The sequence below is a fragment of the Neocloeon triangulifer genome, unplaced genomic scaffold (genome assembly GCF_031216515.1).
Source record: "Neocloeon triangulifer isolate White Clay Creek 2 clone unplaced genomic scaffold, ASM3121651v1 ptg000001l, whole genome shotgun sequence".
NCBI classification, from domain to species: Eukaryota; Metazoa; Arthropoda; class Insecta; order Ephemeroptera; family Baetidae; genus Neocloeon; species Neocloeon triangulifer.
The window spans coordinates 5935684-5963103 of NW_026775544.1; the positions used below are offsets into that span (position 1 = coordinate 5935684).

Here is a 27420-nt window from a genome sequence, read left to right on the forward strand (position 1 = left end):
TTGAAATTACAAGTGCTGAGCGCAGTGGAATTGATTAAACTCAAGGGGACAGTTTGGTCAGTGAGTGTAAGCGACGCTTAATATATGACACTGGCCGCACTCAGAAGGGTTAAAAAGCAATTGAAATTAAAAATTTGTTTCTAATTTTGGTTTAGATGATGAGTTGGATTTAATTAATAAATCACAAATGAAATGCTGGTATTGGTAGCGCAGTCAAAAGTGTTTTTCAACGCTATGATTGAGGGTGCTTTATTTATGTATTCAATAAACATAAGTATGACTTGAATAACTGTTATTATTATTATTATTATTATTATTATTATTTTTAATGGAAAAAGTTAATAGAATGCACGCTCACAGATGCAAAGAAACGCTCTTATTCTGTTCTGATGTTAAAGAAGTCGGTGGCAATGCATTTATTGGGAGCCTTTATAACTTTCAAAAAGTTGCGTTTCATATCTAGCTTTGTTTTATTTTAACTTTAAACTGCTGAATGAATTTTAACTAAAATAGTTTATTATGCATTTATTTTATCAGGTTAGCTGTGATTTTGAAAAGGAATTGCAAATTAATTGAATTTATTTTAAAATTAAAATGTGAGACACTTGTTGGTATTGAATTTTATTGAAATAATTTGTTGACTTTAGGTGATTAAATTAATTATGATTTTTTTAAGTTATTAATTAAATTTAAAATTTCATTAATCTAAATTTAAATAAAATTATCGTTCTCATGTATTATACTCATAGCACATTAAATTTTAACGTGTAACCATCAATATGCAAATGAAAATGTAGAATTCTAAGCTTTATGAAGTTTTAAAAAAATCTTTTTTATTATTATTAATTGACCCTCTGATTGAAAAGTTGGGAGTTCAAACTTTTAATGAATAAAAAAAGCTCGCTCTCCAATTAGAAAAGGGTCAACGGTTTGAAGAGCGGTGTGGCTGACTCGTGATACATCCAGATTATAAAGGGATAAAAAAACCTTAATTAATTCATTAGTGTAGGGAGGAAAGGGGAGAGAGAGCGAGTTGTTGGGCACGTCGAGAGAGAGAGAGCTCGTTTGCGTTGAAAGTTGGATAAAAAGCCGTAATAGGAAGAGAAGAAGTTAATCTACATACAGTAGAGGCAGGGCGCGCGGGCAAAAAGCAACAGTGACAAATTGAGCACAATTAGCGACGAGAGAGAGAGAAAGGGAGGGAGGCCCGCCGAGAGGGAAGAACGGCGCTTCTCCTTTTTAATTTGGGCCGACCATGATGAGGACAATAAATAAGAAATAAAAATAATTGTCCCGCCGAGGGCGAATGGGCGTGGTGTGTAATAAGGGGGCTATAAACGACATATTTGAAGAATGGGGGGTGGAGAGGGGGAGAGCCAGCTCAGGGAGGGCTGCAGAGAGAGAGAGAGAGAGAGAGAGAGAGAGAGAGAGAGCAGCACTCATTACTGCAGAATGTCGGCGCTGATGAGCCACTCATATCGTTTAATTAGAGCCATGACACTAGCGGCCCGCGTTTATGGGGCTGCGAAGCGCACATCCGCCAGCACACTGAAACAGAACCGACCAACCCCTTCGCGAGCCGCAACCAACCCCCGCTCAAGCCTCTGTCTCTTCACCAAAAACTTGATACGATCCCAGTGGCGTTAGTCATTTGTATTAATTATTTTTTTTTTAATGAAATTTTTATATTCGCAAATATAAGTGCCTAAATTATTTCACTGCTTCGTTTCACTATTTTTGAAATGAACTGTAATACTTAATAAAATTAATTGTTTCATTTCTTTTCCTTAACAACATGGAAAATAAAAAAAGTAAATCACTTCAACCAGTAAAAATTTAAAACCAATCAAGTATGTAATATTTGTTGTCAAGCAGTGAATTGTAATAAATTCATCTTTTAAGAAAATTTAAATTTTTTTAAATAGCGATAGGTAGTCATTAATAAAACTTTTAATAATAGAGTAGAATAGAAAAGAAGGATACTATAGAGTATTATTTGAACTATGACAACTTGTACAAAAAACAAGTATTTTTGAAAATGAGATTGATGGTCTAGAAACAATTTTGCTCAACAGGAAAATAGCTCTTCTTGGTCAACCTTTTTTTTTATTCGCCCTGGGAATGCTTTTTTCCCAACAATAATAAGTTTTCAGCTTTTTTTTAAATCTTATTTTAACAATTTCACTTAAGCTTTGCATAAATAATCAATTCTGCACATTTCGAAATAAACCAAATTTAGACAATTTGTGTCCGGGTTCCGCCCCTGGCTTGCGGAAAAGCAGAGGCCAGTCGGGGTCGGGTGAATGCGCGCGGCTGTACGGACGGGTATCTTGCGCTGCGTGCCAGGGAATTGCCAACTGGAAGGACAAATTGTTCATTACCGAGCGCCATCGCTGCTAATTGCTCCCCGTAGGACGCGCGCGGCGGTGACGTCACAATTAAAATGTTGCGCGCCGCCGTTCTTACTCTTCTGCTTACCGGCCCCTTTCCTCTTTTATTTTTCTGCCCCCATTATGCAAAATGCTCGAGAGCGAATTTATTTCATCGCCGACCGCAACACGACTCGCTCACATTTATCAGCGTGCACTTTTTAATGAGATTAGTAGCCCCGTGTCGACATAATTAGAGCCAATTAACGCAAATGGCCGTGTGCTGTGTCCGTCACATCCATAATAATTTCGCGCCGTTTTGTTTTCCTAATTGCGCAATTTCAGATAGTCGTTAGAATTAAACTGCATCATCTTTCATAAATTTCCTCTGATATTATTTTTAGTTCCAAAAATTAAAAGCAACGAGCCCCTGTAGTTTGGATTTGATGCAACCGGATTCTCACTTGTGACGTACAAGTTGCATACAGAATCAATTACATTTTTTCTTGTGTGACAAAATATTTTTCTGCGAAATAATACTGGTTATAGGACATGCATAGAGTGATTTTTTCAAAAAAAAAAAAATTTTCCAATTCAGGTTTTAAGTGGTGCTGATAGGCACACAGCGACAATGAAACTCATCAAATCAGACGCATTCATAACGAAGTTCACAAACAAAATTAATTTTCAAATCGCAACCAGTGCCGTATAATTTTTGACTATTTCCAGCATAAAAGGATGAGTTCATCAGATGTTTAACTTTTCCCGTGAATTGAAGACAATTCTGTCCCGATTGCTAAATCATTAAATTTGATAAAAAAAGCAGTAAATAGGTATGTAGAAGAATAAATAATAATAATAAATAATGCTAATACTCGGCATTAATGTTGATTCTCTTCTGAAAATGAGTTTAATTCTAACGCTTTTAGCAGGAAAAGGTTAAATCCATTTTCAATTCAAATTTGTTAGTCCCTATTTATGAATCTGTCAACATTCAAAATTGTCTGAGAAAAGTTTGTCTGCACAGAAAATTTTCTTCTTCTAGCTTTTGATGATAAAATATGAAATTATAATTAAATAATTATAATTTTATTTCTTTTCTAGAGTAGAATGATGCTCAGTTTTAAAATTTGCAGAGCTTGCGTCAAAGCTGCAAAAATCGGTCAGACCAATTACGCTCTTAATTGCAAAATTTGCACACAAAAATGCAAATGAACTTTGCAACGATTCTAGAAAAAAAGTGGGTGAAATTTTCCTCACTTGACCAATTGAGTAAAGGAATCATTTTTTACTTCAGATAATACATTCAGCAGCAATTTTAGCCTGAATTTTACTTCTTTGCATTTTCTTTTCCAATTTATTTATTATGATGAAACAATTTGCTTTCTTTTAATTTAACGTTACTTTATTCTGCCGTGGATGCCTGCGTGCGAGATGGTGGTGGTGGTGGCGCGCTTATTATCTGATCGCAATCGTCATCTCGTTAATATTGGATCGTAAATTTAACTGTTATGGCCTGCAATAAAATGCGGCGAGACTGCAGCTATGGAGCTGGGCGTGATGAGGACTTTAGCAAGTTATTAAACCTGTCGTCTTTTTTGCCGCGCCGTACGATGATGCGTCCTGTCTGTTGACATTACCCGCGGATGATTAATTAATAAAATTTTACGGCCATTCACCGGCCGTCTAATTGGTTCGGCGCGTTTTATTGCTCTGCTCTGGGCCCTGGTGTGGGCGAAAACCGCCGCGTGTTTGCCACGCGTGATTATCAACTATACGCACACTATTCCCAGGCGATGCTGAAAGTGACTAAAATGTACATATGTCCTTTTCAAAACTTTTATTTTTATACTTTGTATAAAATTAGTTGCAATTTAAGTATATTTAAATTTATATTTTTGTCTTAGTTTTTTTATCACACATTTTTATAATCCACCTTGTCATTATGCAAGTATTTTAGAAATCTATAAATCTTTTAATCTTTTTTTTTTTAGAAATGACAAAATAAATTTTGTAGTAGAAGTTCACAATCGAGGGTTGATTCATGGTGATTTGAATTTAAATTCAGCTTTTTTCCTCGATGAGTTTTTGTGAGTTGTTCATTGTTTCAGAAAAACAATATCCTGCTCTACATGTTTCGGCTGCGGGCTGCAGCCATAATTCATGAGCTGGGAAATTATTTTGAAAAGAATTAGTACAAAAATCAATTGCTTTTCTTAAACAATAAAAACTCACAAAAAACCATCGAGAAAAGCCGAATTTAAATTCGAATCACCATGGACAAAATAAATATTAAATTACGTGAAAATCTGTAGTAAATTTTCACCTTAAATTATTTCGGCCATTCAAAAATTTTTAAGGCATCCTGCCGAAAATTCTAATTATTATGTATGAAATTTCAAATTTTAGAAGAAATTAATGCAGCAGTGAGTAGATATTTACCTCATTCCTCAAATTAAATAGAATAAAGGAAATATAAATAAAACTCCTGTTCATTCACGCTTTTTTATTTTTTCATATTTCCTAAGCATAAATAACAAAAAATATAATTCATTCAATTCTTAAATTGAAAATCTACTTATTTTCCTAAATGTAATTACTGCTAATTTTTTGCAAGCATATATAGCATTTTTCAACAGAGAAAGACTTTTTTAAGCGCATAGGGATATTATGCAATTTCTTTTTACTCTTTTGCATTAAAAACCGCAGTGCTGCCGAGTTGAAGCGCCACTGGTCAAACACGACGCTGCGTTTGGATAAAGGGTTGAGAGGCCGGCGCGATTCGCACTCGTCGCCGCTTCGCACACACACACGCCGCGTAATCAAAGGTGGGCCGAGAGGAACGGTCTCCCCCAGCAGCTTTCTGAATAAATTATACCATTTCAAAACATTTAGCTTGTACTTAAATGTAAATGCTGCGGCTGCGTGTGTTTATTCAGCTCGCTAGCTCTTATTTGCAATTCCGAGTCCATCCAACGCCGCGCCCAGCACAGGAGCTCACTGGCTCGCTGATGATGGTCGTTAGCCGCTGTAGATGCCGAGGCATAATTATTTTTGCCGTTTATACGCCGAGTCCGCTAACGATGCAAGTAAGTTGGCGCGCATAGCCGGGGTGCGTTGACCGCATTTCCATTTTGAGCAGGGGATGCAAAACACCGGCGGTCCCTCGGTCAGTCAAAAACTCAAAAGCGAAAAACAAACTCCCCCACACAAAAATATGACAAGACTCTATTTTATCTAAAGTTTAATATCTTATTATCCACCTCTTTCTAAAGTACATGACGTATAAAAACCTATGGCACAAAAAAAATGAGTAAATGTTTATTATATATTATAATAAAAACCTGAAAGTGTCAATAAAGAATAATTATAAATTTATAGTATCATCATTGCATTTACTAACAATAAGAATATAAATTTATATAAATGTGCTTAACTAAATTAGTTAAAATAAAAATAAACTGTTTTTAAATATGTTATACAATTTTAAAATTATATTATTATTTTATTTTAAAATCTTTTTTTTCAGTAAAGGGCAGTTTGAAGAATTATTATAAAAGTTAAATACAAGACTAAAAATACGTAAAAGCACTAATACCAGCCAATAAAGCTATAGTAAATTATTTATTTTTCTAAAAAAATTGTTCCTCCTAATTGATACACTGGTTGAACTTCAAATAAGTTTGGGCTATTTATAATTTGAATCATTTAATTATAAAACAGTTAGCCCCTTTTTACGTTTATATTTCATACATCATTTAAAAAAAAAATTATCTGCCTATTGTTCTTACTTTAAAAATGCCACCCATTATTTAGGTGGCCCATAATTGGGTAGTTTTTACACAAAATAAATGGACCAAATATTGATAGTCATCTCATTCCGTGTGGTTGTTTAAAAAGTTAGCTCGATCTTCCCCTTTTTCTAAATTTCTAGTCGCTAAAAGGCACATTTGAAAAAAGTGGTGCGAAATTTTGGGCGTGCGCTATTTTAGTTGCGCGCCTCGACTCTAATTAGTCCCAGATTAAAGTAACGCCAGGGGAGCGATTAGGCGATTTAGTGTTAATTAAAAGTGTAGCGCTGTGAGCCGGATGTTTTGGAGCCGAGATGAATGTGCGGCCGGGGAACTTGTGTGCGTGCGAGAGCGTTCTCTCGCTACAATCGTTCCGTGGGGAAAATGCGAGGGGCGGAGCGTGCAGCACACTCTCATCTCCGGGCATTTTTCTCCGTCGCATTTGCATACAGCCCCCTAATTCCTGTAAAAATGAAATTAATTTTGGTCAGAGATGCGAGAGAGCAGAGAGCGATGACGCCATCGGACATGCTCTTTAATTAAACAACGCGCGTCTTCCCAACTCGACAAACTTGCCATGAATATTAATTTGTGATGAGTTGGATTGAAAGTCGGCTTTCCTCAATTGGTTTTCCTTTTGTACGAGTTGTTTTTTCTTTCATCGAAGCAAAAAACAGCAAATCAGTGAAGATGAACAATTAGATTATTAGACTTAGACTGATGAAAATATCTCTAAGTTGTTTGTTTGATTCACTCCAAAGTTCATTTTTACCCATATTATGCTTTTTGTGTGCAAAATCTGTTTGAAGTTTGAAATAACCATGTTGTGTGATACAAAAAATGACTCTACAGAAAATATTCATGGAAAAAAATAACTTTTTAAGCCATCAAATAGCTGGACTGTTTACTTTGTTTACCTCTTGGTACTATTTTAATTAATAACAAAGTCGTTATTATCAATTAACAATTAATTTCAAGTAAACTATGTTTAAAAAATTGTTCTAAAATTTAATTAATAATTAATTAGAGAATAATTTTCTAATTTAATATATAATTTTTGTTAATGAATTAAATAAAAAGTTAGACAATATTTTGAAAATCGATCACGAAATTTCGTTTTATTAATGAAACAGCTAAAAGATAACAAAACATATTGAAAAGAGACATATGGAATCGTGGTTCATAATTCGCAAATCTGAAGTGACATCTACGAACAATAAGGAAATGAGTTAAGACACAATGAGTGACACTTTTTCTTTTCCAAAGAAATGAGGTTTTCTGTTTTATAAATTTTTTTCTCATTTTTGCAACAAACACAAAATGGAAATTATCAAAATGATTCGCAGAGAACAAAACTTCTTGAATAAAGCGAGACAAAACTGTGTAAAACTACACACAATGGATCAATTTATTTATTACATTAACTATTTGATCTCAATAACAACACATTTTTGGCTGAACCGAACATTTCGGCTTCAGCACCTTCAATTATTTAACTTAAATCATAACAACTGATGTAGTCTATACTTGATCATCCTTTTATATTCGTTTTTAATACCGTCACATTGATCAAAGATAAATGGGCCAGGCGCTTGTGATCTAATTTTTGCCAAGGGCATAGTGTTTTTTCTCGTTTTAAGTTAAGAATCGTACGGCTAATTCCTCTTTAGTATCAATTAATATTTACAGTTAAGTGCATTCATTAATTTCTTCTGTAAGTTTCAATATGCCTTACGATTACTGTATTTATTTTTATCTTTAAATAACATTAGTCACGTACAATATATTTGAGCTTTTTTTTATTGATTTCTGCCGTAATCCCATATACAACTCATGCAGAAAAACAACAGAGGAACTCCTTCAGAAATTTTCAACAGCGCAGTTACATTATGGAGAGTGAACAGCGTTTAATTACTCAATGTGTGTTGGACGAAGCTAGGCGAAAAATAAATTACATTTTGAAACCACACTGGACGATGACTTATGTACACGTCGATACAAATAAATAACGGTTTTGAAGAATGGAAGGCATGAATTTTTTTAATTTATACGTCTCCACGCCTTGTGATCCTGTCTTAACAAAACACTTCTCCTTAAAATATTAGGACAGGACTTAAACTTGAAATTTCAACAACAAACTGCCACAGATATAAAAATTTCTTACAGTGCATAAATCAATTTTTGAAAATAAAATGTGTTAGAATAAGTACGCTCTGTCGGATGATTGATTATTACTGCAATTTCGAGGAGGATCCACTAAAGACAATATCAGTATGAGTCAGTCTCAAGTTGTGTTATTTTTATTGTGTGGTGCCCTTCAGTGCAGGCGAGTAATTATATTAATTTCTGTACTTCAATTCACGATTTAAAATATACAGAATATCTTTTTATCATGCTTGCACTGAAGAACACCACAATGTGAATTTCGCAAACTTTTCCACCAGAGTTTTGATTCCCTTTAGAATGCTTGTTTTGAGAGAAACAGGTTATTCTTCTGCACAAATGCATGAACAAAAAGCAAATTGTTACGAAATTAAAACTTTTCATGACAATAATTAAAACTTGGTCGACAACGGTGTTAATTCGGGACAAGTGAAAATACAATAATTACATGCATATCAGTGTGGTTGATGGTTCTTGGTACAAAAACATTTTCATCGTATTTGATTATTATAAATATATGTACAGCATTGCTGATGAGGCAGTTTATATCCATGCGAAATATTCCTTACACAGTAAGTACAAATTTCTCATATTTTTTCTCACACCAAATACATCTTTGCAAATTTCTTTTTGACACCCCACCTTTCTTTCCAGTGAGGGATAATTATAAAAATTAATTCGTATCACTTCAGGGCGTTGCAACACACAAAAATACCCTTAATTTTCAATTAATTCTCTTCTTTTCTTGCACAATTCTGCCGATCGGTTTTCTATTTCTCAACTGACTTGCCTGTTGCTGACTGATTTTTTGGGAATGCTGTCTAATTTTTTGGATATGTCGACTAGCAAACTTAAGAAGTTAGTTTCAGTAAGAAGCAAAGTCAGATTTTGAAAAAAATATAGCATTTTTAAGCAGAGTGATGTGCACAATTTTTTTTAAATAAGCGGCAATGCACAATTATGCGTTTTAGCTGGCTGGCTGAGGTGGTAGTAGGAATTTCTTGTAAAACGCAGCGACTTGACATTGCCAAAGAAGAAGATTGATTCGTCGCATTCATACGTTTTCACTTATTGCACGGATTGAAGGTTTTTTGTATATAAAGAGTAGTATTAATTAAATATGCAGTGTTTTTGAGTTTGGTTCTGGATTTTTGCGAAATTTGCGAGGAAGGCAATAACTGAATGAAGGTGATGTGTAGGGTTTGACTCACTGTCGACACCCGGGAGAAGGATGTAAGCTACCAGACTCGCCCTTCAGAGGAACCTGCAAAGCACACCAAACACCAACATGGGGTTACATGGACAGCATAATGAAAATTGTTTACAAAAAACAAATGGAAATTTGTTCTGAATAGGCCTTTTTTAAATCAAGCGACAATTAAGAAAATTAAGTAAGACGGGTGCACAAAGCGGAGGTGGCATGGCTCGGGACGGGGTTTGGAAAGGATGTTTTTTTAAGAAGGGGTGGTTGTGTCTCCAGCGTTTTAAGAGGGTTGAATGACCCAAGAATAAGAAGAGAGTGATTTTTAAAAGATTTATTTTCCATAACAAGTGATATACAGTAAAAGATTTTAATTAAGTTCTGCGCAGCTCCAAATCATGCAATTAATATAAAGTAAAAAGAGAAATTATTCATCATTTCAAACACCTACAATCAATCATGCAGTTCAAACTACTGCAAGCAAAGCTGCGTTTTTTGTACATGCTAAAGCAATCAAAGATAGGCTGAATCTAGATAGCCTTTCTCTTTCTCACGGGGTAAACTAATAAGAAATAGTGACGTCTAAGTGTGATAATGATAAAACTGTTGTACTACTGGAACCGAACTCATCGTCAACTCTCCGGAAGGGGTTGTGGGTGGATAGCGATCACAAAGTTTCGGTCAACTATGAAACTCATGCTTGTTAATCAGCAAGACAAGAATATGGCTCTGGCTAATTTTCTAGGTTTTTAACAGGTAATGAATGTTCTTTTTCTAATAATCATTCTGGAGGCGGTGGAGGTGGCGCCTCAGGGGGTGGGTCGGAGGGCAACGGAGGGGGTGGGGGCTGTTGGAAATTGGGCATGGCCATGTTAGGAGGGATCAATTGGGGGTACATGGGAGGGTACTGGTAGTACCCTGAGTGGTACATTGCGTCAGGAGGGGGGTACATGTACATATTGTGCTGTGTTGGTGGGGGATAGGGGTAAAACTGATGAGGGGGCTGCTGGAAGAGTGGCAAGGGCTGGTGTGCACCTCGGCCCCTTCCACGTTGGCCATAGCCACCACGTACCTTGCGGCTGTCTTGGTGACCGTTTTGCTTGAAGCCGCGGCCGCGGGAGGCCTGGCCATTGTCGTTGCGCTTCTTGGCATCGGACGATTCGGGCAGCCGTCGCTCGCTGATCAGTTCGTTGCCGATTTTGAATTTGATGCCACCCGAGCTGCTCATCTGCGTAACCGACGGCAGCGATTCTTCAACCTTCAGCCTCTCTTTGGGAATTTTGATCTTAATGCTGCCCACAGAGGGCGTGTCCAGCTTCTCTTTCGAGATGGTCAGTTTGATTGGTGCAGTAACCGGAGAAGAAGTGGCCTCGTCGGCCGATCGTTTCTCTTTCGATTTGTCCTTCTTTTTATGCTTGTGTTTCTTCTCCTCTTTGCTCTTCTCCTTGTCTTTCTTGCCTGAAACATTAATTTTGATTTCATTTCTAATACAAAGTATTAATTTATATACTTCAATAGATTGATGGATTTGAGATGTACAATGACATTTATTTTAATTATATAAAAATTGTGAAAATTCACTCTGATCTATAAATGTGCAATAAAATGATGATAACAGATTTCCTCACAAACATAATATTGAAAATTTTATAATCACCATGTTTTTCCTTCTTTTTCTTTTTGTGGTGGTGATCGTTCCGAATATCAGCAGGTGCAAGTGGAGATGGTTCGGCAGGATCAAAAATGCTCGGGACAGGCTCAGGCTTTAAATTCGAGGCAACGGCTGGAAGGGCGCTAGATTCTGCCAGCAGACTCTTCAGATCTGTTTCTTTCTTGACAATAGGCGCAAAACTGTCCTTTCCAGGAGTCAACGGAACAGCCACTGCCTCTTTTTCCAGCTTGATGGTGCCTTGTGTCTTAAAAAGAGACTGGAAGCCTGGAGTTTCATCCAGCTTTCGAACCACAGGTACCAGCGCAGGGTCACTGCCACTACTGCTAGAAGACGTCCTCATCCTTTTCTCGGCCGAACTCAGTTTGCTTGGGGTAACTGGACTCTTTGTCTGGTTGAGGTTTGGCTGAGTCAGTTCCTGAGATAGAGGCTTTTGAGAAGAATTGGGCTGGTGGTGTTGCCTGGACATGGGGCTTGGGTTCTTTACCAGGTGGCCAAGAACCGGCACCTCCAGACTGAAGGAGACGTCCAAGGGTAAAGCAGAGTCCTCTCGGTCGTCCTCAGGTGAAAATAAGTGGCTGGAAGGATGGCCCGAGATGACATTGGCAATTTTCCTGCTTATTTCAGGCGACTTTACATCTGGTTTGACATCCATGGGAGACTTGGAACGTTGCACAAAGGGAGAAATGCCAAGCGGCCGTTGTGACTCAAAAGATTTCTCCTTGGCAAGTTCTTGTTTCAGAAGTGGAATCAGCTTGTCCAATTCGTTGCTGCTCGGTGGTCGGTTCATCTCGGACTTGTGATGGAAGTGCTTTTGAGAGGCTGATGTGGAGAATCCAGCAATGGGAGGCATTTTTGTCTGCGGCGCTTTGGCAGCTTCTTGGAAGGGGAATTTCAGTTTATTATCTCTACTGCTACTAATGGTCAGGCTGCTGTCAAATTCGGTCAGTTCTTGCTTTACTTGCGTTGAGTCCGTTGGCTCACGGGGTCTTTTATTAGGTTCTAGAAGGTCCATCATGGGGTCAGTGCCCTCTCGAGGTCGCTTGGCCTGCACTACAGGAGGATACCCTGATTCGGAGGCGCCGTTGCTGTCCCGAGAGCGTTTCATGGCGTGGGACGAAGGGTGCATGTGATTCGCTCTGCTCGGGTCTAGTTGGTGGTGCGGAGCAGGTGCAGATTCATCTCGAGATCGCTTTGTGTGCAACTCTGTCAGCCCACTGCCACTTTCAAAAGCTCGTTTTTGCGTTGAGTCAGCCTCGTCTCGGACTCGTTTGACTTCTGCAGAAGGCACGGTGTCTCCCAGCCGAGGGTGAGGTAGATCTCTTCTGCCATCAATTGACTTCAAAGCCTTTTCACGCTCCCTGGCAACCATTTCTCTCTTCATCTGCTCCCTCTTGGCATTTGGGTGGTGCAAAGGAGGAGCAGCGGTGGTAGTGGCCGGCACCGGGGGTCGGGGACCGTGATGCGGGGCAGGTCGGCCATCCTTTCCAGCAGCAGCAGTTGCAGCGGCGGCCGCAGCAGCTTCCCTCTGCTTCTTCTCCTTGTATTGCTGGAAGTCTACCCTGGACTGATGAGGATGTGGCTTTTTGGGGTCTTCTGTACTTCGCTGCATCAGAGGGTTATCTGGTCTCGCACTACTGCTGGTTGGTTTTGTTCTCCGCGCCTCAAATTCCTGAAAGGACATGACAGTTCTAAATACCACCCATTCAGAAATAATTTTAAATTATTAATGATAGAAAAATACTAATACAAAATTCTGTATTGAAATTAAAAGAATGAAAGCTTAATTTTATTGAATGAAAAATACATCAAGCTTTATAGAGGAATCATCAAATTTTAAAATCAAATTCATTTGACTAGACAAAAAAATTATGATCAATGGCTTTCAAACTTGATCATTTCAAGAGAACTTCTTTTGAATGTAATGTATAAAAAGTCTATTTTCTTTTACGAGTCAAAATTTTTTCCACCTTACAAAATATTACATGAATCAAACAACAAACACAATAAAGTGAGACAAATGAACTTACCGCTGGCATGTTGGAAGAATGACTTGTTGCCATTGCCATCAATTCGTAGCTCTCCTCATTTCGCTTACTATTCATTTTCTTCAGTCGAGACGGACACTTGTCATAGATGACGAGAAATTCTGCAGTCAGTTGCTCCAACTGTTCCAAGGTGACAGTGGAGTCTACATACGAGTACCAGTCTTTTCCTTCATTAGACTGGGGGATCTGCAATGACACCAAGCCGTGCAGATAAAACTGACCCACTAGACTTGGCTTTTGTTGGTTCTTACCTCCCAATTCGACCACTTGCACGCCAAGTGGATGCAAAAACAGGCGACTACGGTTGGTCGGTACTCCAAACACATGGTTGTAAGGTGCAGGCTGGAAACACAGAATAAGAAAAAAAAAACACAAATTAGTGAGATAAGTCAACAGTCGGACGAGATGAGAACAGGGAGGGAGAGAGGCAGCACCTGTTTGACGCCATAAAGTAGGATGTCTGGGCCAGTTCTTTGTTGGCTGTTGCGTGGACAGATGAACAGCACAGATGGTCCAATCGTCAGCACAAACATCAACAGCAAAGAGTTGACGGCCAGCAGAAGGTGTAGTAGCCTCTCCCCAGAGCCCACACAGGAGCCGGGAAGAGAAAATCAGCACCAACCACATTAGCAATCATTTCACGAACAAATTCCCATCACCCAAAAATACCAGGGGATCGAAAAAATGTATTAACAAATTCCATGCTAAATTTGTCAATTGTTGTTGTCTTATTATTTGTTGTGGTTATATTTTGATGGTGATCATTTTAGATGGGGGATTAAATTGTCTATGTACAAAGTTAGGGATTTGCGATTACACACCTCGTACTAATTGGCAGCATTTCACTACATGCGTGTGTGGATGGTCTATGCCGACGTCAAACCCAAGTGTTTGCAGCAGGACGTTTTCGTTGAAAACTAATTCTTGCGCATTTTCAAGATACAACTGAAACATTGACCACAAAAACAAAGTCTCAGTCAAGACAAAAATGAAATTCCTTTTTAATCAAATCACCTCTGACTTTGTGTCTAGTTTTCCCTCCCGGTTCAAACACCAATGGGCCACGGTTATGACATGTTCCAATTTCCGAGGTTGCTCCTCTACTTTTGCTGCAAGGAAGAGAGAGGCTGTGGAGATACTGTTGCGGTGAAACACCGTGAACGAGTGGAACATGTAGAATCGGTGCATATAAACGATCGCTGTGTTGATACATAGTTGCGTACTGTAGGCGAGAGTCAAGGAAAATTAATTCAAATTGCGGTACACGAAGAAATGAGCGCGCGTGTAAACAACCTTTTGATCGTCATCAAGTGCGTCTATCTGACCTATTAAAATAAAATTTTCCTCGCGAGCCAAGGCCGCGTGGTTTCCCGACTTGTTTATCGACCGAAATAAGCAAAATGGTCTCAAATTACCGTAATTCAAACATTTTAATCAATTAAAACCATGAAAATGATTAGAAACAAGTATTAAATTGCATTATTTTGGACAAAATTGCGCTTTGCAAGAGGCAACGTGAGTTTGTTTGAGGAAAGTTGAAGGTCTTAGACAAGTTCATTTTCAAGGGTATTTGGAGCAGAAATTTTTTAAAAATTAGAAGAAATTTAATAAACTTGAAAGTATTAATAAAAATTAGAGAAGGAAGAGATGCGGTGGAGAAGAAGCCAAGTAGGAAAAAAATGAAAGTTTTGTGTTTCTCGATGGTTCGCCAAGGCAAGCCCGACTCGAAAACGTCGTTGCATAATTGCGAAAAAGGATACACTTTGAGCCGCTGTCCCATGTCCTGGATGAAATTCGCAGCCTGCTGTCTGTAGGAAAGCTCTCTGTCAGGGTCGATCCCGCATCTTCTGCTTGGGGTACTTGCTATTAGCTCTTTTGAAAAGTACCATTTTTCCTCAGCCGCCATTTAATTTCACACGAAATGCTGACAGGAAGTTGACTCATGAGTTGGAACAGAGTCGTTGACGTATCTTCGAAAATATTTATTGATCATTTTGACAGAAATCACTCTCAAATTGCAATTTTTAATTTTTATAATAATTTAAAAACCAAATTTGGTGGTTTTAAACATTGAATAAAAGGTTTAAATAACAAAATATTATTTTTTTTCGGTGTTTTGACTTTGCTCGATTGCCTGATTTTCTGATGGCGCCCTCAGTACAAATGCGGCAATTTCACTAACTAATCACTACGAGGCACTCTCCAACGCGGCACGCGACAGACAAGTTTCCTCACCGAATTGTGTGCTCTGTAAGGGTTCTGCCTTTCTATTGAGATTTTCATTTTGTTCTAAACGTTTTTTAGGATGTTTTAGCGTGAAAGTGAGATCAGAGGACCTCTAAAATCGTGAAATAATGTCCCCATTAATTATGTTCAAAGCACAGCCCTGTGAACTTAAAGATGCGCTCATTGAATAACGCGCGAACTTTTGAATTACGTTGCCCACTACGACTATGTATAGTCATGATTAAAATTGTTGCTAAAACTTCCCTTTTTTCGAAAAAAGCGCTGTGTTTATAATATGTTCTGTTCTAACTCACCTGTGTGCGCGCCCTTTTGAAGACCAAAAATGTACTACTGTGTTCAAATCGTCCAGTTTTTCATTTCATATTGTATTATGTAATTATTTCGATTATTTTAATTCCTTATTTTGAAAAACTTACCAAATTTCACTTTGAATGTTTTTATGGTAGTTTAAAATTGAATTTTTTGCTTTGATAAAATTTAAAAAAAAAACTTATAATAAATAGGAAAATAGTGGTTGGGGCGGTGTCTCCGTCGCTCCCTCATGAACTTTTCGGCAAATGAATGAATTACATTTTCGCAAGGGAATAGAATAACTAGAGGCAAGTTCATGCCAGAGAGCCAGGTTTACTCGCAGAATAGCGCTCGCTGTAAGTAAAATACCACTCATTTTAGAGCTTTGTTACATACATGAATATGCAAACTATTGCTGGAATGGAATAAAGTCAGAGTAAAGTGGCTCTTTGGGCGTCAAGAGCATCAGATTCGTTGTATGTCATAAAAAATGGTCTGCGGAGAGTGCGGAGTCAACGCGGTGATGCTCTGCAGACGCGCGAACATTGAAAAGCAGATTTTTTTAAATTTAATGCAATTAGGCCGGTTTCTGTATTTGAAGCTTGAATTAACGTTTTTATTCTATATTTCGTTTACAAAAATTCCTTAACTCATTTTTTTCAGCTGGGGCATCTGGGCAGAGTGTTATGCTGCGCTTCGAAGATGAGAACTCCCAATTGAAGGACAAGTCTCCTTGCTCCGGGATTCGAGCGGATCTGAAGGTGTGCTTGCTGGAGAGTGACTGCGTCAAGATCCGAGGGAAGACCCCGCGTGACTGTCTGAAGAGTGGCGAAACGCCAGTCGAGTGCCAGTCCTTGCGCAACACCTTTTTCGAGTGCAAGCGATCCTTACTAGATGCACGTCAGAGGTTTAGAGGCCGCAAAGGCTACTAAAAAGCCAAGGGTATGCAAATTTTCACTATTGTCCCACTGATTTTCAACCAAAGTTTCCAATTAGATGCAAAAAGCTCCCACACGGTCATCACATGCAAGTCCATCGCCAGGCAAAGCTGCCCGAACTGACTTTTGTATTCAGAACAACTGCAACCAACCTAGACACGAAAAGTCGCACTATTGTCTTAGGCACATTTTGCAAGATCCAACCGCGCCTTACAAACAATGCGCTTACACATATAATTCCACCGGCAAAAGATGCTTGAATATAGCCCCAAAGCTAGATAAAAAAGACGGGTATGTTGAAATAAATTTATAACCAATAAAGAATATTAAATTTTCTTTGCTCCAGGAGATATTGTGCGGAGCATAGCAGAAAAGCTTTGGCCATGAGGATTCGGAGTGGACGGCAAAGGGCCCCGAAAGAAACTGCGGACACCCTTTTACAGTCTCTCAGCCACTACATACCTCATCCTGGCAAAGTCATCAATCCTTTTGGTGTGTTATTGAATTTTTGGTTTCATTATTTCCACTAATTATTTAAGTTTTAGAGGATATTGATGCAACAAGGTTAAACACAAGTGTGGCACGAGTGTTGGATTTGGCCAGTGACTCGGACAGTGAGCCTAGTGAGGGTGGAAATGTCACTTTGGACGCAGCTTGGTCTGGAGACAGCGAAAGCGAAGGTGACAGCGCGGACAGTGATATGGATGACCCCTTGAGGTGGAAATTCCTTATTTTAATTAATTTTTTTTTTTTATTGCTGAGATTTTAATTTTTAGACATGCGGGAGTTTACACAGAGGAAGAAGTTGTTGCGCAAGCCAAGGAAAGCATGGTTCGCCTTCAAAATCTTTATGTTAGGGAGTTTCGCAGTCTCCAGTTCAAACTTCGGGAACAGAGGCGTCACTACCTTGCTTCCGTTAAAAAAGAAAAGGAGACAATGAGTAAGTACTAGTATTGAATAGATCTCCCTTTGAGCCCACATGATGAGAAAGAGACACGCAGTAGGGATGTGGTGGATCTTGATAGGTGGAGACAAGGCTAGGACGGCTTTGTTGTTCAGTTTTCTGAGCAGCGTTGCCTGAGCCTTGGATCGACTAGGATGGAACTGCTTTTGTGGCCCAGTGTGCGAAGATTATGAGAGCTGATGGGACTGAAAATTAAATTGCGATACTTTATGTTGGCACTCTTGTGGGACTAAATAGTTTTGGTATTTTTTCAGTGAGTATACATCAGCAACCAAAGAATACCTCAGAAGAGCAATCGGTTTACAAAAAACTTCAGGCATTGAATCGTTACCACAAGCTCTACGGAGTTGAGGCAGTTCTTCACAAAAGGGAAAAAGACCGAAAAGCTCAAGTATTATTTTTGGTTTCACATTAACTCTGAAACTTGATTATTTGTCTTATTAGGCTTTGTTGGCATTTCAACCGAGTCGCCAGAGTCATGCGTCAAGGTGTACCTTTACGGAGGGCGGCGTCAAGTGTGATGACAGGGCCATGCCTTATGCAAAGCTCTGCCTTAAACACATCCTCAACGACTCCCAGCAACTATTGCTGCGGCCATGTGGAGCTATGCAGGCAGATCTTCCTCCCTGCCAAGAACCTGTCCTCGCTATTTTCCCCAACACCTTCTGCCCTTGCCACTCAAAAGTGCCCAAGCTTAGCTTCACCGCACCTGAGGTTAGTGGCTTCGAGGTCCGTATTTATTTATTTTGTATTATTTTCTTGTCCCACATGATGAGAAACAGAAACGCAGCAGGAAGTTTAGTGGCTTTCAGCTTTGTTAAATTCTCTAAGTTGTTTTTCAATATCTCTCAGTGCGTCAACACTTAGAGATGTGTTTGTTAGAAACTTTTTAAATAATTTCACAGGGCATTGAGCTGCTTTTGTGGTCCAATGTGCGAAGATTATGAGAGCTGATGGGACACATTTTTATTCCCAATCCTTATTGAATCTAGGTTTACCAGTAAATAATTTTTAAATCTTCCTCAGAGCCCCGAGGACATGGAACTTGATATTCTTCCGAAGATTGAGGACAAGTTGTACACAGACCTGAGATTGAAGGCCGGCAACAGCAGTGTGACCCTGATGGATTTAGTACCGCCTGTTCGGAAGCCTTACTCTGAGTCGTCGAGCACATCAAGTTCGGAAAAACAACGAGAAGGGCACAAAGAGGTGCATTCCAGGCGGAAGCAAGATTTGTCTGAGACCCGAGATATGCCCCACGAAATAAGTGATAGTGACGCAACGACGTTGACTGCAGATGATTCGTATCGATCCACAAACTCGCCAGATTTTCTAGCGATGGATACATAGCCTTCAGCTACGTAGTAGTTTCCAAGTGTATAGTGTTAAATTGTGTACAAAAGTTCTAGTTTGCATAATTCCTAGTTGGAAAAGTAGGATATTGGTAAAAGTATATGATGATGGCCCTAGATTAAAGTAATTTTGATCTATGTAAAAATTGAAAATAACAAGGAACTTTGACAATCAATTTTGTTTCTTTTAAAGAATCAAAATTTTTATTTAATAGGAATCAAATAATTGAATGACTTCTTTCACACCATTTTAGTGGCTGGGCCTCATGATGCTTCCTTCGACAGTGCCCTGAAGAAAATTTATTAAATCAATAATCAGTTCAACTATTATTTTGGAAAATATTACTCTAAGGTTGTCAATAATGTCGTCCCAGTGACCTTGATTCCCGATCAAGGGAACAGCTTCTTTGAACAGAGCTGTCACTTTCTCAGCATTTTTCTTGAATGTGGCAAGCACGTCCGCAACACAGACTGTGTCTCCGTGGTCACGCCAGCAGTCGTAATCAGTGGACATGGCAACAGCTGCATAGCAAATTCCAGCCTCCTTGGCCAACACAACCTAATATTGGTAGAAAATTATTTTTCTTTTGCAACAAAAGACACAATTTACTTCAGGACAAGTTGTCATGTTGATAACATCCGCACCCCAGGAGCGGAACATGTTGCTCTCTGCCCTGGAGGAAAATCGCGGACCTTCGATTGAGACGCAGGTCCCCTTTGAGTGGTGTGTGACGCCATTCTTAGTCAGCAGTCCAATAATTAATTTCCTGGTCTCTTCACAGAAAGCAGGGTACATAGGCAAATGGCACACACCTTCCTCCAAGGTCCCATCGTAGAAGGACTGAGCTCGTTTCGTTGTGCTGAATAAAACTATAAATAATACCAAGACAGGAGTAACAAAATTTTGTTTTTACCGGTCAATAAAACTGTCTAGGACAACCAAGTGTCCCGGACAAATTTCTTCCCTCAGAGAACCAGTGGCAGTCGAAGCCAAAATGTGAGTGCAGCCAGCATCCTTCAAAGCCCAAATGTTGGCTCTGAAATTGACTGCGGACGGCATGATGGAGTGGCGGCGCCCATGTCTAAAATAACATAATATATTTATGCTATTATGTTGAATTTGTTTTAAAATTTACCTAGCAAGAAGGACACACTCTTGTCCACCAATTTTTCCTTCGATGAGTACGTCCGAAGGATCCCCAAACTTAGTGGTCACCTTTTTCTCAACACGATCATCAAGAATGTCGGGGTCGTCCAAACCAGAGCCACCAATTATACCAATCTAAAAAGTTATTTGTTAAAAAAAACAATTATGTACAACAAAAAAGAATTAGATTTTATAATTGTTGTTGGAGCAATAATATAATTATAAATTATTGACTCCTCTAATTTCCGGCATTTTTTTATGTTTTTACTTTTCTATGTTGATGCATGTTTCCACTTTTTTTGTGCAGTGTAATTTTTTGCGATGTAATGTAACATGAATGCACATGAATAGAGAATAAATAATACATAATATATGAAAATAAATTTAATCAATAATTATATTTTATATTATTGACTCATACATAGTCATGATTGAAAAAAACAATTGGATCTAATTCTTTTTAAAATCTATGCACAATACAAAATAAATAGATCAACAAAGACTAAAATAATTTTAAATACACATACCTTGATCTTATATTTTCCCATTGCTTTTTTTAACTTCAATAAATTCACACCTTTATTCCAAGAAAACTGCAAACGGAAAAAAACATTGAAATTAATACATATCATTGCTGATTTTTTTTTTTAAATATTATTGTTCTGCATAAATTAAAATTAACAATTTTTTTCACGGTTTGGAGCACGCGAAATATTGCCAAAATTTACCTTTAATTCAAGACCTCCCACGTCCTGTTTCTCCTGTGTCTTTCACGTGCAAATGCAAATATGCGAAGTGGAAATGCAAAACGTCGTACTTTTATGTTATGAAAGAAAGCGCCTCCTGTCAGAGATAACAGACGACTCTCCCCTGGACTGTTTGTAATTTTGTATCGTCAAAGAGTCTCGCCTCACAAGCCCAGTTTCTTTGTCAAAACTGTCCGGTCTGTCCGTCTCCGTCTCTTTTTCTCACACTCTCTCTAGCATTGTTTACATACACGATTTTGCAAAATTGCTAAGATCACCGTGGATCCCGTGTGATCGCCGTTCGCCAGTTTCGCCACCGCCTTATTGGCCTTACCATTACCAACCAACAATACCAACCAAACAAGCAACCAAAACCAACGAAACAGTTTCCAATCGTTTATCTAGCGGACAAATAGAGAACTAATGTGTGCCGGCTCCCGGCTGTAAATTTGTAAATGTAAATAAAAACACATTTTTGCTAGAAGCAGCGGTAAGTTATGTTTAATTAATGTAATTATACGGTTATAATTTTTTTATACATAGCCGATTTTCTCGCTAGTTTTAAGTTGCAATAGCATAATGACATGAAGTTTGACATTTTTGTTGGGAAAATTGTTTAAACGAAGCATAAAGTCTTAAAAAAAAAACTATGTTTGATTTTTTTTTCAATAATAAATTTAAACTAGACATTGAAAGAGTATTTAAATTTTCAGTTCTTGCTTGCAGAATCAAGGAGAATATGGAAGAAACTTCAGCTGCTAAGAAAACACCAAAGGATAGAAAAATCCACTGCAAAAATCTGCACGACTATTTGAAAACTCTTCCTCCGGACATTTTAGACCGGCTCTACAATCACCCAGCGACCTGTTTAGCTGTTTTCAGGTGGACAGTTTGAATAGCAAAATTTAATCAAGCATCAAAATATTGTATTTAATTTCAGGGAACTTCCAGACACTGCCAAACACTATGTTCTTCGCTTGCTGTTTGTGGAGCAATCGGTTCCTCAGGCAGTGGTAGCTTCATGGGTGTCTCAGGCTTATTCAAAGTAAGATTTTCTTAATCATTAAAATGATCCTTCTCTAGCACATATATTTCTTACAGGGAGCATTTGGAGGTTGTCGGGGTGCTCACGGAGTTGCGGGTGTGGCAAGAAACTTCGTTGACTGGAGGCTTGACTGGTTGGATTCTCAACTCGACGTTTAAGAAAAACATGAAGATTGCATTGCTGGGAGGGTAAAGATTTTTAAAATAACAATTTATTTTTATCCTTTTATACTTATATTTATTAAAATTTATTATAAAATAAAGGTAGAAATTACGTTTGTTGAAATGAAAATTGAATATTCGAATGTATTTTTTATTAAACAAAATTAATTTAAGGGATGTTTAAGAATAATTGGTTTTTCTTATAAAACTAGAGGTCAGTAGAAAATACAAGAAATAATTGAAATATCAGATTTCAGATTTTCAATTGAATTTTTTTGTATTTGTTACAGTTGTTTATTAAACAACTAATTAAATCCTTAATTTAAAATATTTTTAAAAAATAATTAATTGGATGATTTTCCTGTTTTTAGGGGTAAGCCATGGAGTTTGTCAGCACAAATGGAGACAGACACAAAGCCCAGAGACATCCCGTTCTTGGACGAGTACGCCTTCGACAGATGGAAGTGTGTTTTGCACTACATGGTGGGCTCTCAACAGCAGCAGAAGGAAGGCGGCATCTCTGCCGACGCCGTCAGAATTTTGCTGCACGCCGGTTTAATGAAGAGAGATGAGGATGATGGCGGTTCGACCTGCATCACCAAGGAGGGCTTCCAGTTCTTGCTGCTGGACACTGCTGCCCAAGTGTGGTACTTCCTGCTGCAGTACCTGGACACGGTCGACTCTCGAGGGATGGACCTTGTGTCATGCCTAGCGTTTTTATTCCAACTTAGTTTTTCCACATTGGGAAAGGTAGATTTATTTAGACAAATTTAAATTTTTAAATAAATAATAAATATTTTTTTAGGATTACAGTACAGAGGGAATGAGTGAAAGCCTTTTGGTTTTTCTCCAACACCTCAGAGAATTTGGTCTTGTTTACCAAAGAAAGGTTAAATTGAATTGAAACTTTGATTGTTTTAGTAGTTGTTGTTTTTAGAGGAAAGCGGGCAGATTCTACCCCACAAGACTAGCCCTAGATATTGCATCAGGGAAAGGTAGCAGCACATCGAGAAATTCTCATCCAGGTTTTATAGTCGTTGAGACAAACTTCCGAGTTTACGCTTACACCCAGGACGACCTTCAGGTGGCCTTGTTAGGAATTTTCACTGAGCTCCTACTTAGGTATTTTCACTGCAAAATTTTTTTGATTAATTTAATTTATTTGTTTTTAATTCAGGATGCCGAATCTCACTGTTGGAGTTTTGACTCGCGACTCGGTGAGACAAGCGTTGCGGTCGGGAATCACGGCCAGACAAATTATAGATTTTCTTAGACAACACGCTCACCCTGAAATGATGAAAGATCCACCCACTCTGCCTCTCACCATTGTTGACCAGGTTGGAGCTTTCATTAGAATTTTGATTGAAATACTCAGACTTAAATTTTTGCAGATCCAATTGTGGGAAAATGAGCGGGAAAGATTTACCGACTCGGAAGGTGTTTTGTACAACCAATTTCTGTCACAGTCTGACTACTCAGTGCTCCGTGATCATGCCAAAACTTTGGAAGTTCTGATTTGGAACAATGATCAAAAGAGGACAGTTGTAGTGACCAAAGAGGGCCATGAAGAAGTGCGGAAATTCTGGAAGCGGTTTTCCAAGGGGGGAATGTAATTTTTTTTTAAATTAACACATATTTTGAATGATGCAAAGCAAATAGAAATGTAATAAAAAAAAAATCAATGTTAATAAATGAATTTTTTCTCAAAATTCTAATACTGTGTTGTGTGTTTCATGATGCCTCAAGTGAAACCACTATTAAAATTGATTATAATAAATATTTCTGCATTCAAAATTGAAATTAAATTTGGCTGAAAAATTAAATAGACTGATCTGGAATTATTTGATTTCCAATTTAAATTAATAACAATTTTAAAATTTTTCGAATTTTTCTATTAAAAAATTTTGCCATGGGAATAGGAACAATTTTGATGTTTGGCGCCGAACGAAAGCAGCATTTGGGTGTTTTGTTGGCAACACTGATTAGCGCAGTGTAAGAAGAAACTTGCGCAGTGTGCACTGTGCACGTTTTGTGTTTTGTTTCTTATTTCTCGTAGGGCCACGATGTCCGAAGCTGCCGGCGAAAAGTTGTCAAAAAAGTAAGATAAATCTCCAAATTTGTTAAATATAAGTCCTCAAAAAGCATGATTTAACTTTCCCTACCTACATTAATCAAAAAATTTGCTACGTTCTTTCCTGGGATCGCCGCGGCCGCACGTGATTAAATTGTCACGCAGAAATATGTATCATACATAAAGCTGGAGCTGCATTTTGACTGCGTTTGCAATTTTTGTTTGACCCTTGATAAAAATCAATCGATTTATTTTTTACTACGTTCGAAATATTACATGCCTCAAAAATTATAAAAAAAAAACAATTTGAAGAAATTCGTGGAAAATCGGACTTCTGACAAAAAATTAATACATATGTTTATCCAACACCTTTTCATTTATATCCGCAATGTTGCATCAGCAAGACTTTCCCTCTGTATTTTATGATTCACAGATAAGCAAAGCTTGAAAATATTTGAGATAAAAATGCTAGGGCTCGGTGCGAGGCTTTTATTCCGTGCGCAACAGCCTCTAATCCTTCAAAAAACAGTCAGAGCCTCTTTCAGTTCCAAGAGGTGTGTTGCTCTCAAGTAGCAACATTGTTCATTAATTAAAATTGTGTGTGTTTCAGTGAGTTGAAGCGGCGGATGAAGGCTGAGCAGAAGGCCAAGGAAAAGGTCGAAAAGGAGGCGCAGGTCGCCGCAGCCAAACCTACAAATGCGCCGAAAAAGAAGGAGAACGAGGAGGAAATCAGTCCAAATGTAAAAATGCAGTAAATTTGCATCATAATTCCTATGTATTAAAAAGTTAACCTTTTTATATATCTTGAATTATGATTTTTTTAGGAGTACTACAAGCTGAGAACAAATGCGTTGGCGGAGCAAAAGGCCAGGGGAGAGTCACCCTATCCTCACAAGTTCCACGTGGAAATCAGTCTGGAGGAATTCATCGTTAAGTACAACCACCTGAAGGACGGAGAGACTCTGGACAAGGAGGTGCAAACAATCGCTGGCCGCGTCTACGCCATCAGGGAGTCGGGAGCAAAACTGATTTTCTACGATCTGCGTGCCGAGGGGGTGAAGCTCCAGTTGATGGCCAACGCGTCCCACTATGAGTCTGAGGAATCTTTTTTGGCTGAGACGGCGAAAGTGAGAAGAGGGGACGTCATTGGCGTCAAGGGTGTGCCTTGCCGGACCAAGAAAGGCGAACTCAGCATGTTGCCCAAGAACATCACGATTTTGTCCCCGTGCCTACACATGCTTCCGCACCTTCACTTTGGGCTCAAGGATAAGGTAATTGATAACAAAATAATGGTAAAATGTTTGTTAAAATTCCGTTGCATTTTAGGAGACGAGATTTAGGCAGCGGTACCTCGATCTGATTTTGAATGATCGAGTCCGACACACTTTTATCACAAGGTCGAGGATCATTGCTTATGTCCGCCACTTTTTAGACTCTCTAGGATTTTTAGAGGTAGAGACTCCCATGATGAATACCATTGCTGGCGGCGCAACTGCCAAACCTTTCGTCACACATCATAATGACCTCAATATGGACCTTTTCATGAGAATTGCTCCAGAGCTATATCTCAAGGTGATTTTAAAAATTGTAGATTTTTTATTTGAGCGTTTTTTTTTTTTTAAATATTGATTTAAATGCCTGTTTCTATTACATACGCTTTTCTATCTTTTTCTAATCAATTTTATTTTTTAGATGTTGGTTGTGGGTGGTTTGGATCGAGTGTATGAAATTGGTCGCCAGTTCCGCAACGAAGGCATCGACCTGACGCACAACCCTGAGTTCACAACTTGCGAGTTCTACATGGCCTACGCTGATTACCACGACCTGATGGCCATCACTGAGAGCATGGTCTCTGGAATGGTCAAGAGCATCACCGGCTCGTACAAAGTCAAGTACCAGCCAGAGGGCCCGGAGGGACCGGAAGTGGAAATCGACTTCACTCCGCCCTTCAAGCGGATGCACATGATTTCCACCCTGGAGGAGTGTCTGAAAGAGAAGCTTCCAGACCCGACTAAGTTGTTGACCCCTGAAGCTGCAGCCCAGCTGTCAAAATTGTGCGAGAAGCACCAGGTCGAGTGTCCACCTCCGAGGACGGCAGCTCGGTTGCTTGACAAGTTAGTCGGCCACTTTTTGGAGGACCAGATCACCAATCCAACCTTTATCTTAGACCACCCGCAAGTGATGAGTCCATTGTCCAAGTGGCACAGGACGACACCTGGTCTCACTGAGCGCTTCGAGCTGTTTGTCATGACCAAGGAGGTGTGCAATGCATACACAGAGTTGAACGACCCTATTGAACAGAGAGATCGATTTGAGCAGCAGGCCAAGGTGCTAATTTTTCTTTATTTACAAGGATGACTTAAAATTTCTCTTTAAACCTAATTGCGTAAATTTAAAGAATTTTTTTATTTATAACGAGGCTTAGTTTGATTTTTAACTTAAGAGGAAACCACAAACTAAATAAATAATTGTGGATGAATTTATTTTTACAAACTTTTCCTAACGATTGGAATGAACAATTTTAGGACAAAGCAGCTGGAGATGATGAGGCCCAGGTAGTAGATGAGAATTTCTGCACTGCGCTTGAGTATGGATTGCCACCAACCGGAGGATGGGGAATGGGCATTGACAGACTGACCATGTTCCTCACCAACAACAACAACATTAAAGTATGCCGCTATTTAAATCAAATAATTGAGAATCTAACAATTATTTTCAGGAGGTTTTGCTGTTCCCTGCTATGAAGCCTGACGACCAGAACACCAACAAGGAGAACGCCGAGGTTGCGGCTGATGGAGCAAAAAATTAATTACAAAATCTCTTTTAAGTTAACTGAGCCACATTACTTTTGCAACTTCGAAGAAATGAAACTCAACAGCCTACTTACCAAAATTGTTTTGTTAGCCTTGTTAGTTTTTTGTAACAAGCTGTGAAACGAGAAATAAATCTGGATGATAACTTATTAATGTTGAGAAAATGATGTCTCTTTTTCAATATACACAAACTTTATGATCATAAAAAGCACATTCTGTTCTACATGATGGCATTGTGTTAACATTGTTTTTGCCATGTTATACCTTCTATGCATGCATGAAAAGCTGATACTGTTTGTCCTTATTTTTCCATCCAGCTGGTTAGTCCTTATTTCTCCAGCCAACCTACACCACCTCTCTCAGTAAAATGTTTCATTTTTTGTTGGTAAAAAAACAAAACAAAG

At 38.5% G+C, this 27420-nt stretch overlaps 5 protein-coding genes across 12 annotated transcripts; 3 read left to right on the top strand and 2 right to left on the bottom strand.

Moving 5' to 3' along the window:
• Window positions 1–7250: 7250 nt before the first annotated feature.
• Window positions 7251–15187, bottom strand: LOC132200424 (cyclin-T1). Of its 2 annotated transcripts, XM_059625888.1 has the most exons (9): window positions 15002–15186; window positions 14256–14463; window positions 14063–14186; window positions 13676–13721; window positions 13493–13583; window positions 13224–13427; window positions 11182–12865; window positions 10597–10982; window positions 7251–9587 (listed from the first exon to the last, which is right to left on the bottom strand). In XM_059625888.1, the coding sequence occupies exons 1-9, from the start codon at window positions 15145–15147 to the stop codon at window positions 9531–9533; spliced, it is 2946 nt and encodes a 981-aa protein (XP_059481871.1). In that variant the 5' UTR covers window positions 15148–15186; the 3' UTR covers window positions 7251–9530. The 2 variants fall into 2 exon arrangements, with proteins under 2 accessions (XP_059481871.1, XP_059481861.1); XM_059625878.1 differs by lacking the exon at window positions 7251–9587 and having other exon boundaries at window positions 9844–10982; window positions 15002–15187.
• A 206-nt stretch (window positions 15188–15393) lies between these two features.
• Window positions 15394–19219, top strand: LOC132200433 (cytochrome c oxidase assembly factor 5-like). Of its 5 annotated transcripts, none has more exons than XM_059625900.1 (8): window positions 16538–16721; window positions 16776–17008; window positions 17064–17209; window positions 17257–17434; window positions 17494–17657; window positions 17936–18072; window positions 18126–18410; window positions 18708–19219. In XM_059625900.1, the coding sequence occupies exons 1-8, from the start codon at window positions 16674–16676 to the stop codon at window positions 19029–19031; spliced, it is 1515 nt and encodes a 504-aa protein (XP_059481883.1). In that variant the 5' UTR covers window positions 16538–16673; the 3' UTR covers window positions 19032–19219. The 5 variants fall into 5 exon arrangements, with proteins under 5 accessions (XP_059481915.1, XP_059481907.1, XP_059481883.1 ...); XM_059625916.1 differs by having other exon boundaries at window positions 18126–18395; XM_059625908.1 differs by having other exon boundaries at window positions 17263–17434.
• Window positions 19195–21274, bottom strand: LOC132200476 (S-methyl-5'-thioadenosine phosphorylase). The gene is made up of 7 exons (XM_059625965.1): window positions 20909–21274; window positions 20708–20773; window positions 20170–20315; window positions 19948–20115; window positions 19644–19893; window positions 19380–19592; window positions 19195–19322 (listed from the first exon to the last, which is right to left on the bottom strand). The coding sequence occupies exons 2-7, from the start codon at window positions 20726–20728 to the stop codon at window positions 19284–19286; spliced, it is 837 nt and encodes a 278-aa protein (XP_059481948.1). The 5' UTR covers window positions 20729–20773; window positions 20909–21274; the 3' UTR covers window positions 19195–19283.
• LOC132200464 (general transcription factor IIH subunit 4) lies at window positions 21266–23842 on the top strand. 2 transcript variants are annotated; one of them, XM_059625946.1, is made up of 9 exons: window positions 21266–21416; window positions 21653–21808; window positions 21867–21971; window positions 22028–22159; window positions 22504–22882; window positions 22938–23021; window positions 23070–23254; window positions 23310–23469; window positions 23524–23842. In XM_059625946.1, the coding sequence occupies exons 2-9, from the start codon at window positions 21666–21668 to the stop codon at window positions 23743–23745; spliced, it is 1410 nt and encodes a 469-aa protein (XP_059481929.1). In that variant the 5' UTR covers window positions 21266–21416; window positions 21653–21665; the 3' UTR covers window positions 23746–23842. The 2 variants fall into 2 exon arrangements, with proteins under 2 accessions (XP_059481929.1, XP_059481937.1); XM_059625954.1 differs by having other exon boundaries at window positions 21275–21416; window positions 21640–21808.
• Window positions 23843–24116: 274 nt separating this feature from the next.
• LOC132201027 (lysine--tRNA ligase) lies at window positions 24117–27180 on the top strand. Of its 2 annotated transcripts, XM_059626892.1 has the most exons (8): window positions 24135–24230; window positions 24637–24757; window positions 24814–24943; window positions 25028–25474; window positions 25530–25775; window positions 25896–26531; window positions 26729–26872; window positions 26923–27180. In XM_059626892.1, exons 2-8 carry the CDS (start codon window positions 24669–24671, stop codon window positions 27010–27012), a joined length of 1782 nt encoding a protein of 593 aa, XP_059482875.1. In that variant the 5' UTR covers window positions 24135–24230; window positions 24637–24668; the 3' UTR covers window positions 27013–27180. The 2 variants fall into 2 exon arrangements, with proteins under 2 accessions (XP_059482883.1, XP_059482875.1); XM_059626900.1 differs by lacking the exon at window positions 24637–24757 and having other exon boundaries at window positions 24117–24230.
• Window positions 27181–27420: the final 240 nt, after the last annotated feature.